Source organism: Rhodnius prolixus, unplaced genomic scaffold, assembly GCF_049639745.1.
Source record: "Rhodnius prolixus isolate KJV_2025 unplaced genomic scaffold, Rpr scaffold_2, whole genome shotgun sequence".
Lineage (NCBI taxonomy): Eukaryota > Metazoa > Arthropoda > Insecta > Hemiptera > Reduviidae > Rhodnius > Rhodnius prolixus.
In genome coordinates, this window is record NW_027411592.1 from 43,637,086 (window position 1) to 43,659,210 (window position 22,125).

At 32.7% G+C, this 22,125-nt stretch overlaps 1 protein-coding gene across 11 annotated transcripts in view; it reads left to right on the top strand.

Annotated features, from left to right (window-relative positions):
* The window catches only part of Ae2 (anion exchange protein Ae2), a 123,810-nt gene that overhangs the window by 77,179 nt on the left and 24,506 nt on the right, over positions 1–22,125 (top strand). For all 11 annotated transcript variants that reach the window (XM_074119425.1, XM_074119427.1, XM_074119421.1 and 8 more), the window contains 3 exons: positions 18,862–19,012; positions 20,131–20,237; positions 21,702–21,763. In XM_074119425.1, the coding sequence (XP_073975526.1) occupies positions 18,862–19,012; positions 20,131–20,237; positions 21,702–21,763 (320 nt within the window). The remainder of the gene's footprint in view (positions 1–18,861; positions 19,013–20,130; positions 20,238–21,701; positions 21,764–22,125) is intronic.

The window sequence follows — 22,125 nt, forward strand, 5'->3', positions numbered from 1 at the left end:
TAATGTTGCTTTATTAATGGCACCATGATTCGAGTGTTTAGTGTACATATTTCAAGTGATAATGCATTAGAGCCTTATTTAGGTTTATTTATTTATTTTTATTTTTATTTATACCAATAAAAGGAGGTCTATTGACACTCAAGAGGTTGTTCAAAGTAGGGAGATAAATTTAATTTTTCAGATATTTAGCAGTTAAATCATTTACTATAAAGCGTACCTCTAGGTTTCTTCAGAAGAGCTTACGAAGATCAAAATATTACTAATCAGCCAAAAACAAACGTAAAGAGGATTGGAAAGGTGTTCATTCCCGAAGAGTAAACAGCTTGTGCGCTCATCAACGCTAAAAGAATTGTATCTGTTGCGAATTCACGCCGATATAACGCTAATATAAGTGATTCCTGACGGAAGAAATGGAAAAAAGGAAACTCATATGGTTCGGCCACGTGTTGAGGTAGAAGGTAGAATGCCGAAGACTGTGATGCAATGGAGCCGGCCAGGTACGCGGAAAAGAGGCAGGCCTAGGCCTATCTGTTCCTAGGAACAGGTGGCAAAATGGTATCGAAGAGCTAATGGCTGGACGAGGGGTGTGCGAGCAAGACGCGATGGATAGAGTGCACTGGAGAAAATAGTATAGATTGAATAGGGTAGCTATGGTTCCTGCAGTGCACTACATTGTTGGTACATGTGTGAAGGGAAATTGGTCTGAGGAAACCTTAAGGTTGAGGACAAATCCTTATAAAAAAAACAAAATAAGTGATTCCTCTAATAAGGAGATTCTGGTCACAAACAAACAGAAATTGTTGTAACTAAATCCATATTTGTACCAACCCTTAGGAATTCCTATGAGCACGAATCTTGTAAAGTAGTAATGAATCAACGGTCCAGGCCTAAGAGATGAGATGTAGAAAAATGTTCAGGTCAAAAGCGAAGTGATTGGCTAAACTAGCCGAAGCATAGTTAGGCCCTTAGAAAGAGCTGGATGGTTAGATTACTCGTTCTTTATGGAACGAACATAGCGCATGCCGAAGATGGTGCCCAACTTGACAAGGATGATAGCTTTTATTTTAAAAGGCTTCAAAATTATTTTTCCTGTTTTGCTTTTCTTTTTGTTAGAAACACTCATTTGTTTCAAACGGGGGTCCATCTACTAAAAAATGGCGTACTCACGTATTTCTTGTAAAATTGTCGCTCTACAAGAAAGTATTCAACCTGCAAAACATTGCATATTTTTCGGAAGATTGAAATAAAATAAGATTATTGATTAGTAGGAAAATTTGGTTGGATTTGCATTGCTAGATTATATCGTTACTTAGTGCGTCGAAACTCGCATATTTCTGATTTATTTTGGATTTCCACTCTTTGTCAGAGGCTAACTTCAGTGTGTTTCAGTCATTTACTGCTGGCTCCATTCACTAAATATCTTACCTATATAACTTGTACTAATACGGCGGTCAGTTAGTATAATGTGAGACAAAAACATATGGAAGTCAAGTAAAAGTTCCTGCACAAAACCGAATGACGAATCTCTGATGATGAATAGAAAAGGGAAACCAGAGAAAAAGATTATAAATATGCGTGCCTCAGCAGATAAAGGTAAACCAAAATCAATAACTTTTTTCAAGTTTTTAAGACAATTCAACAATTAAAACTTCAGTTAGATTGAATCTTTAAATGTATCGCTTCATTACAGTGATTTCACACAGATCATTTTCACTTTCCTTGAAGTTAAGAAAAATTTTGCAAATTTGCTGATGTGAAATGCGCAATACTACGCCTTTATCTTTTAGCAAATTAATTTCCTATCTTTGACAGTTAATTGATCTTCAATCTTTATCTTTACATTAAATTATTAAATATTATTTATTAATAGTCTGGCTTTTTAAATAATTTAAATATTAAAGTATAAAGCCATACTCCTAATCTAAGGCGCCACGGTAGCCGAGTGGTTAGAGGCGAGATCTTTGAAGCTAATATGTATTGTGGTACTGGGTTCGATTCCCGGGTCTTAGGCCTTGGATTTTATTTAATGGTTAATAAAAGAAATTTACAGTAAAGTATGTTCGCTAGTCGCCTCTGTCCACGACACCTAATTGTTAGTTGGACGTTAAGCCCCGCCTGAAAAAATAGGCGATTACTTTACTTTTTCTGCAACCATGTAGGGAAGTTCTCATTACTCAATTAAAATCAGCTGTGTTATGCCCAACTTCTCACACTAGTGGGGAAAAATTCCCATTAGTGTCACTTTCCGCACTAGTGTGTGGAAAAACTTTATTGTGCTTCCTTGATATAAGAAGTTTTGTTATTAAATATTTTCTGTAAAACTTTAATAAGCTTATTTAAATTTATTTTATCTAAATAATTAAAAAAAATAAAATAAAAATTGAAAGGAATATAGAAATAAAAATAATACTTTAATAAATAATTAGATATTTTTAATTATAACAGTTAAAAAGGTTATAGTGTTACCTTATAGAAATTTAAAATGGATTCTTGTGATTCCTGTTTAGAAAACACTCCTCCATCAATAAAAGAAACAGCAGAAAATGTAATAAGTAATGTAAATACGTAAGTAATGTAAATAATTGTAATATAACAATAAATATTTATAATAAATAAATTACTTTTTGTAGACTGTAAAAATGAAATTTTTAATTTTTTTAGTTAATAAATCTAATGGTTGCAGAAAAAATATAATATTTAACTCGAGTGTCAAGTATTTTCCTCACACTCGGCAATTTGCACTTGCACTCGCCTCGCTTCGCTCGCTCGTGCGTGCAAATCCTGCCTCGCGTGAGGAAAAGTACTACTTTCACACTTGTTAAATAAATAACCATTACTTACTTTACTTTTACTCCTAATCTATCGGGAAGTTATTTCTAATTATAATTATTAACGTTGAGTCCACAACTGGCCGAACAATCGCCTAATTAACTAATAGACATCTAATTGAAATTAAACAATGGAACTGAAATAATTATCTCTTTCTGAACGTGGGAAAACTTTCAAAATATTTGTTTTTTTCTTTGAAAACATTTAAAATTATGAAATTTAATTTTTAACACAATTTTAATAATAAAATAAGTTTTATATTGTATATTCAATTTTTTTCTCACTGTTATTTTGTTACTGTTTGATTTATGCTTAAAATTTAAAGTATAATATGCGAGAAAACAGAGTAACTTGTTGAAAAACCAGTTTGTTGTTGCCCTTGAACTTAACCGAGTTGCAACAAATTAGATACGGCTGGACAGTGTGTGGTTTTTTTTTAGAGTGTTTACGTCGAATAGTTCGGTTTACTTCTTTTTTAGGCTCATTTAGAGCGCTGAAAGCTAAACGTTTTGGAGTGTAAGATGAAGAATTAAGATTGGTAAAATGATTTGGATTATGAAATTTAAAATGCTACTCAAAGGGGTGGATCTACCGTAGAGGTTATTGGTGCCGATTTGTAAATAAGGAGATACCTTGTTAGGGTCCTGCATATAAGACCCTTGCTGTTTGATTATTCGATTACTTCATTCAAATAATACTTAAAACTTTTTTTCTTAATAATTATTAACTGTTATGTCCTCATATTTACTTATAGTATTACTTTTTCTGTATTCTTTCACCCCTGAAAGCTCTTTAAACTTTGTAGCAAGGAATTCTTGTCAATCGCGTTTTAACTTTAGATTTATAAACAAGTGACCTTGTTAAGAAAGTAGAACATAATGCCCAACAAACACTCTTTCCTATTTTTTTCAGTTTAATCAACAAAGAGATAAACATAGAGGAGTAATTTGTGCATCTTTCGTTATGTGATAAATAAATGTCATGCAGCTATTCAGGGCACTGCAATGTTTAGTATTCTATTCAGATGTTAGATCGTTGCATAGTAAACAGCACGAGTCTTTGCAATTACCATCTTGCGAGGTTCTGTCCGATAAAAATTGCTTATTATGTCTTATAAATAGATAGATGCTCCATTGAATTCCGGTCTCGAATTTATACACGATCAGTCCAAAAAAAAGGATTAGCAAGAATCATACTCAAAATTTTGGCAGTATTAATACGTAGTACAAATATTGGATTGAAGTTAAAGATTTTGTACATTTCCACTTCAAGTGAGGTGAAACTGGAAATCACTCAGATTTTCTTTTAAAAATATCATTTGTTCATAGACGTCTTGTATTTTTCCGAGACAAAATGTGAGAACATTTTGCAAAATTATTATGAAAGAGTAAAAAAGAGACATGCACTTACAGTTATCTTTTCTCTCGGTAGAAAAAAAATCTCTATTTATTCTACAGGTTCAGTATGTCAGCCATTGCCGTCTCAGTTCAGTTAAATACAAGTTTGTTTAAGAACATTTGTATTTAATTAGACATCTTTTTTTCTCTCTTTTATTCTAAATTAAAGACAACTTTCTGTTCGTTTATTTTTATGCAAACAACACTGTTTGAACTATCCCATTATTTTGGTAACTATTTACCATTGTAAGCTGAATGGTAAAGAGAGTTATATTCCTGGGAAACATTATGTCTAAGGAAGTTGTTGTAATTCTAAAGGGTCTTAAAATAACATTCAGGAATGTCTAGTTAATTTGATCATATTAAATTTGGAGTTTCGAGATGTTAATGGGGGGAAAAATCGGAAATAGTGAAAAATTATAAAATGGTAGTTTTCTCGAAAATGTTTGAGAATGGATCATGAAATAATGACTTTTTCACCAAAATTAGACGTAGAACTATCTATTTAAGAATGGCCAGTTTCAAGCGGGTTCTACCTGTGTATCATTCTATGAAAAAATAAAATAAAATAAATCTAATTTACTGTCTAAATTCCGAGTTATTTACTCTTAAGTTATTCCGAGTGTAATAAATTAGAATCTTAAATCTTAGATTAATCTCAATGTTAAATAAGAAACTAAGAATTATGAATTCTTAATAGACTTAGTCCAGTGTTTTTTAACCTTCCAACTTTACTGAACGATTATCTTTCAAATTTTTCTGAATTTTAAAATGACCCACCTGATTTCATTACCTGGTAACCAACTCTAAACAGTAAGCGTGTCTCAATTTGTTTTGAAACTATTTTAGAGATTCTAAAATTTCACTCTATTTTAGGTAATAACTATCTAAATTATTAAAGATGCTCTTAACATTTAGTAAAAATATTTGGTTCTTATTTATCTTCTGATGTAAAATTATATTTTTGGATTTGTTAAGTTTGTCACACATACTCATTACAGAAATAAATATAGTGGAGTCTCGGTTATCCGTCATGACCGGGACCGGACACGTGACGGATAGTCGAATAGACGGATAATTGGAAAAAACAGGAAAATTTCCAGATTCTTTTGTTTAACGTGTATAAAACTTTGTATTAACTGGTGTACATATTTTATACGTTCATACGCTTAAGCCTTAAAGGTCAGGTATCTTTCATTATTCAATTCATTCTATTGTGTATTAAAATTAATGAATACAATGTCTGCGACATAATTTTTTGGTTTTTTTTAAATTTTTAAATACTGAGGAAAGTGACGGTTAATTGGAATAGACGGATAAAAGGTTGTCGGATAACCGAGACTCCACTGTATTGTCATTTGTATACCATAATTGCGCACTCAACTAAACAATTTGTTTAAACCTTGAAAAAGATAACAAAATTATCGAAACTCGGGCACAAATGCATAATATCATTTTCCTTAGCAAAACTTCTCGAACTTAAGTAAATAACTTAAGTAAAAGTTCTAATTTTAAACACTGTTTATACAATAATAACTAAGAGTTGCAAAAAGACTGGACCGCTTTACCAAATTGACTTTTTCAGTCTTTTTAATAAAACTTGATATACTAATTGCATACTAAGAAGATCCATAACTATTGGTGGAAACGTTTTCATTTCAGAGAATCTCAGGATTGAAAAATTTAAAATTGATTTCCCCTCAAAAGTTCTGTATTTATGATATTGAAATGTAAAACCAAAATCCGAAAGGATAAAATATTGTTTAGACGCGAAAATGCAACTGTTCAGAACCGTTTTTTCGAGATCTTTATAATTGTTTAAGCAGTTCATTTGAGTTTAGACATAACTTATGTCAGCACACTTTTTGGTTTGAACCTGAATGTTCTTGAGGAGATGTTCAATTACTTGGCAATTAGGATACTCCGCTAGAATCTAAATGAGACTTAGTTGGAGGAAATGGAATGAGGTCGGAACTAGATTATCGATGTATTGAAGATGCTAAAATTGGAAGTAGCGGTTTACTCTCTTGAAACTACAGATCTTTTTGTGATCCTAGTGACTAATTTCCGAAAGTGTGATATTATTTTTTAATCTCGTATTTTTTTTAGCTTAAGTTAAATTTTTAATAAGTTTTTAAATTATTACTAACTTTTATTTTAATAATGTAATCTTGCCTAATTAAACTGCACTTACAGTTTCATCTGTATCCTAATAACTATATTTTACCTTTATCTTTTAATTTTTATTTTTTTTGTAAGGAACTATCAAATCAATTATATTATCTTTATGAAAAACGTCTTATAATTTATAATAAATTAATACTCAAAATATTTGAAAATAAAATCAGTTAAGTGCTCTTTCTGAAACAAAAAAATCTAAGGATTGTGGTCTAGGATAGTTCTTTTGTTGCGTAATTTCCGTCGAGGAATCAGATAGCCAACACATATCTAAGTGCAATACAATCTTGCATATAATTTTATTATTTAATTTTTTAGTTTTGGATTCTTATATTGAATGCATCCAACTTTATCAGACGATATTTTGAATGAACAATAAAAAGGAAAAGATGCTTATAAGGTACTCAAAACTAGGTTCCATATACGAGGGTCGTTTGAAAAGTCCGAGCAAAGTCAGAGAGATAGCACCACTGGCGCGTATCGACGTTATGTTTAGTTAGTAGCATCTCTTGGAAGAACACACACCAAGTTTCAGCCAGATCGGTCTATTTCTTTGTGTTTGGCATTCGTTTGAATCGAGGAAGTCGAGTGATTTTCAAAAAATGGACGAAAAAGAATTTCGTGTGTTGATTAAACACTACTTTATGAAAGGCAAAACGCCTGAGGAGACTAAAGAGAAGCTTGATAAACATTATGGTGACTCTGCACCTTCGATTAGAACAGTTTATAACTGGTTTCAAAATCTTCGGAGTGGCCATATGGGCACAAGTGACGCTGAACGTTCTGGACGCCCTGTTGAGGTTACTACTCCAGAAATCATTGATAAAATCCATGATATGGTGATGGATGACAGAAGAGTGAAGGTGCGTGAGATTGCTAGTGCTGTGGGCATCTCGAATGAACGGGTACATAATATTTTGCATCAACATTTGGACATGACAAAGCTATCCGCAAGATGGGTGCCGCGATTGCTCACGCTTGACCAAAAACGAAATCGTGTGAAGTGTTGCAAGGATGGTTTGCAGCTGTTCCAGAAGAATCCGCAGGACTTTAAACGTCGTTTCGTCACTGTGGATGAAACATGGATACATCACTACACTCCTGAGACCAAATAACAATCTAAACAATGGGTTACCAAGGGGGAATCTGCGCCAAAAAAGGCGAAGACCGTTCCTTCGGCCGGAAAGATTATGGCGACTGTCTTTTGGGATTCGCAAGGAATAATCCTCATCGACTATCTGGAAAAGGGTAAAACTATTACAGGTGCATATTATTCATCGTTATTGGACCGTTTGAAAACCGAGCTGCAAGAAAAACGCCCACGATTGACCCACAAAAAAGTCCTTTTCCATCACGACAACGCACCAGCTCACACCTCAGCAGTTGTGGTCGCAAAATTAATGGAAATAGGGTTCCAACTCGTTTCACATCCCCCCTATTCTCCAGACTTGGCTCCCTCGGACTACTATTTGTTCCCCAATATGAAGAAATGGCTGGCGGGAAAAAGATTTTATTCAAACGAGGAGGTGATTGCAGAAGCGAATGGCTATTTTTCAGACTTGGACAAATCCTATTATTCGGAAGGGATCAACAAACTAAAGCAGCGTTGGACGAAGTGTATAAGCCTAAAAGGAGACTATGTTGAAAAATAAAAAAGGTTAACCCCCAAAAATTAAGTAGTTTTTATTTTTGCACGGACTTTTCAAACGACCCTCGTATACTTCATTTATTGGACAATGAATTCAACAAATCAAAAGTATTTTGATTCTCGTATATTTCGTTTTGAACATTAAGCAAACCGCATCACATAATTTGATTTATTTATTATTATTGTTGTTACAACTGTAAAACGTAATGAATAAGTTATTTTGTTTATTTATCTGCATAATTTCTTTTGATTTTGAGAAAATATTAAATACGTACATGGGCGCAGTATCTCATTAAATAAATTGGTGTAAAACTTAATTATTACAAATAATATAAGCTCAGAGCTAATTATCATTAGAATGTAAATTATACTTATGGCTTTAACACTCATAAACCGAAAAACCATAACCAAGTAACAAATTGATTGGTTCAATATGATATAATTGTTATGAACGTAAATTTCCTTGGCCGAGTTTATGAGATCACAGAGTGCAAACACCTTTTGCCGTTGGAATAAAACCTTCATGGCAAGATGGTGAATGCTTTAATCATGTATTTACTAAATTTTATATGCTAATTTGGAAGCTCATTAAAATGTACGAGGGTCGTTTGAAAAGTCCGTGCAAAAATAAAAACTACTTAATTTTTGGGGGTTAACCTTTTTTATTTTTCAACATAGTCTCCTTTTAGGCTTATACACTTCGTCCAACGCTGCTTTAGTTTGTTGATCCCTTCCGAATAATAGGATTTGTCCAAGTCTGAAAAATAGCCATTCGCTTCTGCAATCACCTCCTCGTTTGAATAAAATCTTTTTCCCGCCAGCCATTTCTTCATATTGGGGAACAAATAGTAGTCCGAGGGAGCCAAGTCTGGAGAATAGGGGTGATGTGAAACGAGTCCTATTTCCATTAATTTTGCGACCGCAACTGCTGAGGTGTGAGCTGGTGCGTTGTCGTGATGGAAAAGGACTTTTTTGTGGGCCAATCGTGGGCGTTTTTCTTGCAGCTCGGTTTTCAAACGGTCCAATAACGATGAATAATACGCACCTGTAATAGTTTTACCCTTTTCCAGATAGTCGATGAGGACTATTCCTTGCGAATCCCAAAAGACAGTCGCCATAATCTTTCCGGCCGAAGGAACGGTCTTCGCCTTTTTTGGCGCAGATTCCCCCTTGGTCTCAGAAGTGTAGTGATGTATCCATGTTTCATCCACAGTGACGAAACGACGCTTAAAGTCCTGCGGATTCTTCTGGAACAGCTGCAAACCGTCCTTGCAACACTTCACACGATTTCGTTTTTGGTCAAGCGTGAGCAATCGCGGCACCCATCTTGCGGATAGCTTTGTCAATGATTTCTGGAGTAGTAACCTCAACAGGGCGTCCAGAACGTTCAGCGTCACTTGTGCCCATATGGCCACTCCGAAAATTTTGAAACCACTTATAAACTGTTCTAATCGAAGGTGCAGAGCCACCATAATGTTTATCAAGCTTCTCTTTAGTCTCCTGAGGCGTTTTGCCTTTCATAAAGTAGTGTTTAATCAACACACGAAATTCTTTTCCGTCCATTTTTTGAAAATCACTCGACTTCCTCGATTCAAACGAATGCCAAAGAAATAGACCGATCTGGCTGAAACTTAGTGTATGTTCTTCCAAGAGATGCTACTAACTAAACATAACCTCGATACGCGCCAGTGGTGCTATCTCTATGACTTTGCACGGACTTTTCAAACGACCCTCGTACTGTCTCTAAGCTCATATCGGTTCTAACCGAAGATTTTATTAATTATAGTGGTAACCGCAATCTAATATCTGTTAACTTCTTCTGTTTTAAAAAACAGTGAAGCAAAACAGCATTTTTATATTGCACTAATCAATTTAATGTAATAGTGAGTGCAAATATATTTATGTTTTGCTTCATGCGCTCCGTTTTAGACCAAATAAGGCTCCCATATTCTTAAGGCTCCCATATGTCTTAAAATCACTGAAGGGGTGGCAACATCCTTTCTCCACACTAACAGTAGGAAAATGGCAAAATTAAATTTACGTACAGCGTAAAGCTGTACTTATTACGCATTGCACGAATATTTTGCAGATTTCACTATTTAATCAATAAATTTTAATTACAAAAAAATTGATTTTACTAAATTTTAAATAGCTTCTGACCCCTGTACATATATGAACTACCTCTCTAGTAGTTCATAGTGTAAGTGTGGAGGTTGTTTGGGTTAATAGGCAACTACACCGCAATGCGCCAAGATTTCTGAAAAAGTGGACATTTCACTACTCTCTGTTTCCTTGTAATATTAGTTCAGGGTTCAAGACACCAATTGGGACTGGGTAATTTTCAAACTTGTAACCTAAGGGACAAAAATCGTTCTTAGTTTGCCAACGTCGTTGTAAGTTCTATGGCCAAGGGATGTCCTTCAGCGAATTGTTGACAACTTAGTAATCTCGCTGTTGGAAAATGAAAGCAGTATGAACTACATATTTTTACCGGTAATTCAGTTTCCTTTTCTTTCTATGAAGTGAAACTCAAAACCTATTGCACTCGTCGGGTATCTCAGCTAGTTCTTAATAAAACTTTTATAAAAGTAATAATAAATATATTTTTTATTTTTATAAAAGTTATTTTGTGTCTGTAACTCAATTAATTAAGAATTTATTATTTTATTATTTGATAAAACTATTTTTTACTTTTATGATTGTTTACTTCGCCAAAAATAATGTAATAAATTAACCTGGTGTATAAATCAATTTGAAAGGTAAAGGAACTCAACAATGTCTTGATAATAAATTTGCATACTTCATACAACTTACTATTAATTATTGCAAGGCTGAAATTATTAATTATGTGATGCAGTTTGTATTAATTAGGCTTTCCATTTTCTAAGCTTTCATGATCAGTTTTAATATTACTTTCTCTTTGTACGAGATAAGCCATAAAGGTATTTCAAGATTTTTACTCGATTAATGGAATAAGGCACGAACGATCAACCCCGTATCACCCTGCCAGCAATGGAGCGGCAGAAAATTCTGTAAAATCTTTCAAACTAATGATTGGAAGCAAAGGAAAGGCAAACTTAGAGACTTCTATCAGTAGGTACCTTATATCACTACAGAACGTCGGAGCATTCCACTACGGGAGAAACCCCGGCAAAATTAATGTTCGGACGAGAGCTTCGTACGCGTTGGGATGCTTTGCAAGCACACAAACAAGAAGCATCCCAGTACAAGCAAATCCAAAATTATAAAGGACATCGCAGCACGGAGTTTTCGATAGGGGAGATAGTGTATGGCCGCGACTTCAGCGATTCAGCTCACTGTAGTAAAGCACAAGTCGAAGAAAAATTAGGCGATAGGGAAATGGAGGGTGATCGGCTTTTGAGGCGGCACGTTGATCAGTTACTAATGGCAGATTCAGATGGTTTTGAGCCTCATCGGCAAATCAAACGAACGAGCGGAGGAGAAGAAGATGCGGAAGTGGCACAACAGGGAGATTTGCCAGAGACAGTAGGGGTCACTCGTTCGGGATTTAGAAAAGACTGAGGGATGAGAGATGACAAGCGAAATTCAGAGGGGAGATGTGTTATATTGTTGTCTAGTTACTGGTATTAATTGCCATGTGATAAAAATAACGTATGTTGAGTTGAGTTGAAATACAAAATTGTATAAAACGCTAATAAAGAATATCTGGAATAATTCTAGAGTTCTTTCTTGTCATAGTAGAGATATTACAAAGAGTTAAAACACTTTAGTGAAATTCTTGAATCTGCGAACACTAACTCAATGAATTTTAAAACGATAACGGCAATTTCACCTAGTAACAAGACGTGGAAATGGGGTGATTGAAGGTTGCTAGTAAGATCTACAAAACTAAGCAAAAAGAAATACAAAGAGCATTGTTGACAAAGCAAACAATTTTAATGGCTTGCCTTTCTTCCCTTAAACGATTATTCTAATGCTTAAGCCGCTGTATGCATTCCGGTCCAGAAGACGATTTTGTTCTTTAAAGTATTTACACTTTTCAGTACAATGCAGGACTTTCAAAATAATCGTTTAATATCACATTTCCTATGAACAATTGGCAAATTTACTGAACAAAAATAAAAGCAGTTAAATTTTTATCACCTGGCCGATAGGAAATTAGAGTAGAAATTCGTCCCTCCTACAAAATTGCATAAGCTCTAAAACAAGTCAACACCAACAACCAATTTGACGAACCTAATTATTTCAAGTTATAAAACACTTATAGTGATCTGAAAATTACCTCTCAATCAAAATTGATCAGTGCTATATGGATTAGTTCGGCCGGATGTGAATCTTATGTTGTTTTTTTTGTGAGTAACTTCTTGGGACCGTGGAAGGACGATTGATTGTGGTCTCTTTTTTCAAGGATGAACAATGATATCGCACGAAGAACTAAGCAGATACCAAAGAGTAAGTTTCCCCCCCAAAAAAAGTTCGTAAATCTGATATGGTCGTAAAACCTTTAAAATCGGTAAGAGAGGAAAAGAAGTACACGATATAGGCCGTCAGTAAATTAGGCCAGAATGTAAGAAAGGAAGCTTGTTATAGCGGCTAATGTCTGAAGAGCTAAATTAATTCTGTTAGATTGTCACACAATCCACAATTCAAGAAATATTAAAATATTTGAATAAGTAAAAAACGTAATTTCCCGAGTGTTGCTTTAGTACTGCTGTGAAAAAACTAAATGGAATAGCAATGTTAGAATTTAAAAAGTAAACTGAGCCAGAGATAACAGTAAGTGTTTACTGCTGATATGTCATTTAATAAAGTATCAACTTCACTAGTATTTTTGCCATTTAATTCAATTGTCTAGTTGTGCTGAACAGAAAATGATTCACAAAAACAAATTAATAATAAACTGATATTACAAGGCAATTTTTTTTGTACAAGTAAGTAACAACATTTCTTCAGCTGGATTTTCAGTTTTTTCCAATTTTTTATTTGTTTTGCGTTACAATATTTACACCTAAAACGAAAAAACGCACTTCTGATAATAAATAAATATAAACAAAAACAAAGCCGTCTTTATCTGAGTTGTCAGCATATCAGGAATACAGAAACATGTTCGAGACATCATTTAAAAGTCAAAAATCTCTTCAAAGATCGTTCAATCGAATTTAACTCTCAGAAATGTTGCACTGGTGATTGTAAAACACCACCTTTCCCCAAAAATGTAGAGTCTTCCTTTACGTGTTTTTGCATTTAAAACTGAAATTTGGAACTCAAAATTTCGGCAATATATTTAAGATGATATTTTAACGCTGTAAAGGGATATTTACATATCCGGAGAAGGGTTTGTTGAGACGTTATCAGTAAACATTTGGTGAGAGCAAATGTTTTTATTTGAATGAATAATTTTCGCTATAGGATTTTTATTTCAGGGGTATTTGGGAAAAAGATGGAATTAACCTAAGTTTTCATTGTTACAATTAGTCTATGAGCTAAAAATGTAGTTGTGACTAGTACACTTGTCCTAACAGAATTGCATTTTTATTAGTAAATGCAACTCAGAAACAAATAATTTACGACTTTAAATCCTACGCTTTTCTTATTTTTTTATAAATTCATTGATAGTTTCAGTATTATGAAGTAGGTTTCAATTTCAATAGGTTGTGGAAGCATTATTATCACTCCTAGTTATTATTATTAAGAACTGAGATTAGGTGTGGCCATTTGTTTGATCACTCATTGTTATTCATCTATACACCATTCAACATAAACTAATCAACCTACTCTGCAATGATGTAATCGTTCCATACTTTGTCTTCCTTTTATATCATCTGGTTGAAGTGTTTCCATTTTTACAGGGAGATATGCGTTTAATGTTTGCTCTTTAACGCGATAAAATCGCATTCAATTATACTTTACGAGCTGTCGGGGTTTTTTTATATTATTATTTCCACTTCAAGATGACATTTGCAACAATGCAAAATTTTAATGGTTAATGAAATTAAACTTATCTTTAATTACGAGACTTTAAGTGGGTAACGCATTAAGACAATTCCTAACAAATTTTTTAATCAACAACTAAGTATCTTGTCAGCCCATTTTGCTGTCAGAATGGCCAAACAAGTTTTCCTAAGTCTTTCATTCATTTTTTTTAGCTTCTTCACCCTTCATGCAACCGTACCATATTGATTTTCAGATCAGTCAATACAAAATATTCTAAGTCTTTGGATATCTGAATTAGGCAGTCCTTAACTCCTTCTGAAATATATTTCTAAGGATAATAGTCAATTTTATTTGTACGTAGGCTCCAAATTTCAAGTAAGTAAGACATTCTACTGAAACCTTGAAACCTCTTCTAAGCTTTCAGAAGAGCCTGAATAACCCTGGTTAAAAATGTGGTATAGTCCATGCTGGATAATACCGAAGATTTTATCATACCACGCAGTTTTATTTTTTTTTAATATTAAAAAGATAATAAAATACATATTTGTTTGATCTGTTTCGACTTTCATCCATGATCTGAGGTTGCAGTTTAGCGTTAAGAGTTTGTCTTCAAGTAAGTACCCATTTCACATTAAATTTTCGAATTTTCCCTTCAATTTTTTTTTATCAAGTTTGATTGATGAAAGTATGAAACCTATTGGAAATACCAAAAAAACAAAATAACCCTATAATAGCCCTTAAAAACTGGTGCCTATCTAATTTCCTTCAAGAAAAACAAGTATATTGGCTTAAGAAGTTTTTCTGGTCAACAAATTGTGGCACCTTATTACTTCAGAACAACGAAGATATTTTACAGTAAGTATCACATTCTATTCCGATGAAACAAGAAAGTTGAAATTGAAGATTATATTATGCGGATGAATGTAAAAACACATACGAAGATTATTAATTTCATTTTTTGAATGTAAGAAAAAGAAATGGTTATCTAGAGAAATTATTGGTAAAATTAAACATTATTATTATTTTTTTTTTTTAATGATTTAAGGCGCGTCAACATCTAAGGTTATTGGCGCCCTGAGCTTTTTCCAGTGCACTGCCGGCCTCCGGACAGTGTTCTCTCGTTACAGACAACACTGTCCATCACCGGACAGTGAGCTGTAAGAAGCTCCTAGAAAGAGAAAATCTAAGGGTCAGCAGCTGGATTAGAACCCGGGACCTCCGCGTGGGAGTCCAGTATGCTAACCTCATAGCTAATCCCTTCCCTTTGTATTATTATTATTGTTATTATTATTATGAATACCAGAGTTTCTGTTTCCGTCCACTAGGACATTAATATCATTGATGATTAATTATCTAAAAAATCTTAGCGAATAAAATAATTAATGTACTTTCTCTCTTTTCCTCCTTTTTCTTAGTCATTTCTGTATTTAAAATGTTTCTATTTATATAAATCTATTAATTATAGATTTCTTTTCCTAATTGTGAAGATAATATATGTTTCAAACCATGCCGTTTAAAGTATTTTGTTCGGTTTCAAAAACGAAATCTTGTATCTTGTATTTTTTGTTCATTTAAATAAACTTCATTACTATTCTTATAATTATTATTTAGTCACATCAACATCTGAGATCATTAACAGCTAACTCATCAAATAAAATTCAATTTATATGATGATCTGTACTGTACTAAAATTTATCTCCTCACAAAACTTTCTGTAATTCATAACCTTGGTGTTCTGATGAATAAATTTCCTTTAAATTTGTACTTTATTGATTCAAGAAATTTAGTGTAAACTTGCCAGGCATCCTAAAATTAAATTCCCCCCCCCCCCCCAGATATCACAAATGATGGCCGCCTTCAAGAAGTTCTTGGTGCTTTGGTATTTCTACCAATCTGTGAAAGCAAGCCTTCTCTCGTACATAATTTAAAAGTGAATGTTTAAAAATTTTCAAATGTATGTTAGATAATTCTGCATCACGAATATTAATCTGCACTAATAATCATGAATGTGGGTCAAGAAGCACTTCACATTAAAGTGCATGACGTTGAATGAATTTTTTTTTATAGTTAGTTAAATATGAGATATAATCTTTTGTTGGTATAGATAGGTTAGTTGTGTTAGGAGCAGGAGCATTGAAGGAGGTGGAGACCTTATATGTCAGATAATAAGTATGTGTGAATATTTGCATAGTATGGGGGCAGAACTTATGAAATACAGTTGTTCTACTTATTTGTGCTCACTGTTAAATCATCATTGTTAGGTGACGAACAAATTTAATAAATCATTTTCATTCTATTATTTTGTTTAATTTCTTGCTTTCTGTATTCTACTTAGGGAAGAAGTTATTTGCAGATTTCACCAGGGTATTCTTTTTTTAGGTTCTCTGAGTACGATAAAAAAAAACAGAAAGTTGAAATTTTACATTCTCGCAAATAGAGGTTTAGAAAAAAGAGAAAAATACAAAACCTTTCTTAGTTTTGCTGGAATTTCCATAATTTCTGTTTCTAACATTGTTCTTTAATGCCAACCGTACATTATACACATTAGGTCAGCTGATTTTAGATGTAGAGATTTAGAAAAAAAGGAAAAATACAAAATCAGAATTGAAAATTCGATTAAATGTAGTTTTGTAAGAAAGGGTATTTATGTAGTCTACTCTTTAAAGTCCCTTTTTTTTCATTATTCTGTTCTTGCCATCTGAATAATTATAATCAGAATCTTGTGTTGAACTAAATGTTTAAATTTAAAGGAAATCGGCTGACCTGAAATAAGATTTAAACAGATTTTTCACTATTTTGGAGTTTCCTTGAAAATGGATCTTAAGATTTTCTGTAACTTAGTGTAGTGATGTTATAGCTATTTCTCTATATCTTCATTTAAAACAGTTTCCTCGGAAAATTTTGATTAGGTGAACTTCTAGAAAAGTGAAGTGGTAGTTTTTCCTCTAAAGTACTGTTTTTGTAACACAAGTACCCAATAAGATGGTACAATGTATTGTTGAAATCGAGTTTGAAGGAAATGTCTTATCCAGGAGTATCCCTTCACTTAATGAAAAGTTAACGTTCTCGAAAATGGTTCCCAGGTTTTTCCTGAGTATTTAATAAGAGCATTATTAAATTTGTAACTTAGATCCTTGGTAATAATATTTAGAGAAAGTCATGTTCACACCTTATTTTTTTTTTAACTTAATTGGTTAATAAAGCTACACAAGGTTATTAAAAGCTAAGTTGGATTTAACCCAACACATACTAATTATATAGCAAAATTTAGGCAATATTATGTACGTTTTATACTCTTACGGGTTATACTTAAGGTGACTAAGACAAATTATTATTTGACCAGCCATGACCAAATATTGCTCAACTGGCATTCCAGGAAATTCATTAATTTTAACTTGGCTTTGGAAAAAAATATGATGCAAGGTACTTCAAAATTAGGGAATTATAACTCCTATATAACTGGAAGAAATATTTTTAATAATTTTTGCGTTACCATTTTACTTTTTATTGTTTGGTTATATTGTTTATTCATTTAAGCGTAGTCGTACACTTAGTGATAGAACTCTGCAATGGGCACTTCTACTAATTAAAAATGGCGGTATACAGTAAATAAAGCAACAACATCTGTGAAGTTGAAGCACTTTTTTTTATTAAGGAAAACTGATTGAAATGATTCTACAGATAGAGAAAGAACATACTTCAAATTTCATTTCAAAAGCTTTCATTAAAACTGTCTGGTAGGACAGTTGTATAAGGGTTGATCGTCAAAAACTGCAGGAAAAAGCGTAACGTTGAAAAACACCCAACTTTGTCAGTTTTTTTTCTCTTTTTCTATAAAAGATAAAATTCCCAAATTTTCTTTAAATTATAGGGCAAACCCTCCTTTATCTTTTTATTATGCTTTCACCCTAAGGTTTTAGATCATCATACTTGTAAAACTCGGAGAATGTTTTTATTTCACATTAACTAGTTGCTTTTCTAAAATACTTTGTTTACTTTATAAGCAGTGAACATATTGAGTATCTAGTTACCCAATTCCATAGCACTATAACTTCTGCAGTTTATAAACGGCACTGTAAACTGTTCGAGATGAGTAACCCCGTCTTTTAACGAATTTTTATTGTTCTGCTTTAATCGAAGTACAGTTGAATGACTGTTTTTTCCCCCCGGAACATCGACTGCTATGGTTATTAGGGCCAATGATAATTATTGCGATTATTATTGTCACTACCTTGTTACAGGTTTTATTGTCCATGGCAATTGCCTTATTGTCGGGAATTTTTAAGACAAACAACTTAGCTGTTTTGTTTTCTTTCTTTTTTCCAGAATTGCATTGTGATTTAATGTCAAACAAGCTTAAGGTCTCGGATCTGTAATAATATCTTGATACTCTATTCTCACTTAGAAGTGAGCATCCAAAAGTAGTTATATCTTATGTCGTTTATAAATGTGAACAGTAGCGTAGCATGATTATGATGCTAATGTTCACTTGTATGATAGCTCAGATATTTTGTTAAGACCTGGTCTTCGAACCATTTACTCATCTGATGTTACTCCACTCTTAATGTCCTATCGAGGCTTTGCGTGGGTATGTTTATAAATTTATTTAAGCTAAACAGATGAAAGTGCATTTATTTCAACATTCAGCAGTCTTTTTACGTGATTTTTCAAGCTCGGAAATAATGTTTACCTTAACAAAAGGTTATATAGTGCTATAATTGACCATACTCGTATGTTATTCTATACTGTTCTAAAGAAGAAAATCCAATGCGTTTTCTTTTTTTTAAACATGTTTCTGAATCCCATATTGTTTTATTTTATAAGGATCTCATTTAATAATTTTATGTTTTTGTTGATTATGTTACTAAAATAAATAATTCTTGTTTATTGCAGACGGAGCGTGATGGACGGGAGGGGGAGGCCGATCTGGACGAGGAGATGGAGAAGATCCTTAAACGAGATGAACTACCAACTGAGAGATGGCCGGTTGTTTCTACTGAACAGCCTCCAGATCGTAGGCATATGTCCGAACAGGAATACTCATGTGAGTTAGGCAAATGTGAAGAAGTGTTGGTAAACACTCATTAACCATGTAGATTGTAGAATTTTATCTCTTTTACTTAATGATTATTAAGAACGAAACAGTTTTGGGTTCATGAAAACAAAACAGAAGTTTTTAGATTCAACATTTACAAAGAAATATGGGCATTCTGGTTTCATCTTAGCTCAATTTCCAAGGGATACTCCTTCAATTCTATGCAGAGAAATCAAAGAACCATGGCTCATGTGGCATTTGTGCTCGGCTAATTATAAATCTTTTCTCTGAAGTATCTCTCATCAGATAAGATTCTGATACTACTTCTGAGTCATTTTAAGTAGAGAAGGTAACCGTGAGCACTCAAGGTATTGCGAGTATTAATACAATGTAAAATAAATATAAATGAAGTAGATAGGAACTGTGTAAAGCATTTCTATAGAATTTCTAGTATTTATTTTATTATTTTTTATTACATAGCCTTTATTTATTAAAATAAGAATATAAATAAAAATACATATCTTGGAACACAAAATTATGTAGACAACTGCCATGGTCAAAGACCGTCGGAGGAGTGGTTAATACAAATTATTTTTTCAATTAGTGATTTAACTAATACTGAACCAAGAATACTTATTGCATTGCAATATTGTGCTAACAGAGGCCAATCAGAACCATTTAAAATTTCTAATATTTCCTCATTTGATATAGAAATATTCCTAAAATATTTTAATCTGACCTCACACAGTCTAGAACAAACAACCAAAATATGATACATTCGATCATGTATTAGCTCATTATACAAACAAACTTCTTCAGTGTTATGATGGTATGGCGAAGAACTACCTAAGTACAATACACCAGCCCGAGCCTTAATTATCCACATGACTTGCTCCAAGGATAGCTACAATTGAAGTAATGTTTTCTACCTAAACTAAAATTAAGCTCTTTATAAATGTTCGGAAACATTCTGTATAAATTCTTTTTTGTAATGTAGTTTGGATACATTGCACTAATTTATTAAAAATACCGTTCCACGAATTTCTAGTATTTACATTCGGATATTTTCTTTGTGTTTTTCCCCTCTAATCAGTGAATTTCATTTTTTAATTAATTATATTTTCTAGTTCACAGAAAGAAAAGTTACCCTCATATGCATGTCCCACTGAAAGCATCATATTCCAAAAGAAAAAGAGCACATTCCTGTAAACCTGAAACCGACAGTATTCCTCAGGTAAGATTCAATAAAATTTCCACCTACAATTTAATTTTTTTGGTCTATTTTCTTGTTTTTAAATTAATTTACGTTTTAATGAACTACAAAGTGGGAATTACATGTTTTCAAATGTTCTTAGAATAATAAATTTTTATTTTCATTTATTTTATTTAAAAATAAAAATAAGATTAACATTAGCAGACTTTTTAAATGGTTTAAAGCTAAAATTGTTTTCACAAAAGTACTATTGTGAAAAAAAATGTGAGACGTTAACTAATCAGTGATTAATCACACGCTGAATGAGAATGCGAGGTCATGAATTCGAGAAAAGATGTACCTCACTTTTATATTCTTATTTTATGAGCCTCATTGAATGGGAAAAATGAGTATATGGTTGAAAAAATCTTTGAATCTAATGCGTAGTTGTAATTACTATTGGAAACGTATTAATGGGCGCTTGTCCCTCTCCGAAAAGCCAGAAGGGTCCTTCAACAAAAGAAACCAATCTGCTGCTCCAATCTTCTTAGCATTTCCTTGAAAAAATCTTTGAATCTAATGCGTAGTTGTAATTACTATTGGAAACGTATTAATGGGCGCTTGTCCCTCTCCGAAAAGCCAGAAGGGTCCTTCAACAAAAGAAACCAATCTGCTGCTCCAATCTTCTTAGCATTTCCTTGAAAGCATTCCTCTCTCGAATACCCTAAACTTAGTGTTTATGATACAAGCTCACTCACCTAAATAGTGGTACTCTGTTACCTTAATCATCTCATCACAATTCTGGTTCAGTACTGGCCACTTGACTAACTTGTGCATATTTAGTGGGTATCCTTTCGGTCAGCAAACCTGTCGAAATTCTTAAATGCTTGTCACTCAAAAAACCAAACATTTTAGATGTTTTAGAATCTTACGGGTCGCCCCAATAGTTCTTCAATATTTTCATCCTCTATTTCTTAATATTTTTGTCTCAACACTAATTCTTGACAGTAAAACTAGTGCGAGACTTCTGAGTGGTGTCAATACCATCATCGGCATATATATTATAAAAATATGTTTAGTAAATTATAATTTATTATTTGTTAATTTCATTTGAGAAAATTTACATAAATTAAGCTTCATGACAAGTTTACAAGTCTGCTACAGTGATGTTTCATACTGTTCTATACTCTTGTGTGCCATTTAATAATTGTAATAAAAAATATCTTGCATAACTATAAAAATACCTAAAATATTAAAGTAACAAAAAGAAAGGCCTACAAGATACCACACATCCATTCAACTTGTAAGTCTTATTAATGTTCTAAGTTTGAAGAGAAACGTTGAAGTATTTTTTGTAAAAATTTAAAAGAAAAATTTGGAAAACTTTTCTGGATAAAAATGAGGTCAAAGATTCTTTTTATATAAAGAGATTTTGTTTAAATAACATCTATTACTTATTTTTAAAGTGCTATTATTTATAAATTCCTTATTTTACATAATTTTCAGATTACAATGTCCAGTCAAGGAGGTACAGACTCAGACCCAGGTCACAGTATACCTACAACAAGGTTAGTTCAAAAATTAATATGTAGTATGAAAGTTTATAACTTTATAAACAACAGTTTGCTTAGTTTAAACTTATTTTCTAATTACTTACCTGATTACTTATATTGTATCCATCAAGTTTGTTTCTGTTCCTTCATTCTCTCGGTGTTTTAGACTTTCTAAAGAATCTATTACAGTTCGAAAATAAAATAGAGAACTAATATTCACTTTTACATTTTCTGTCATAAATTCTACGACTGATTAATTGTTGGGAAAAAATAAGAAAGTTTGTTTCATTTGTAGATCTCAACAACGCATACAGATAATTACCCTCCAAGAAAATAATAAAGAATAAGGGAGAATTGAGCATTCTAATGTGTCCAAG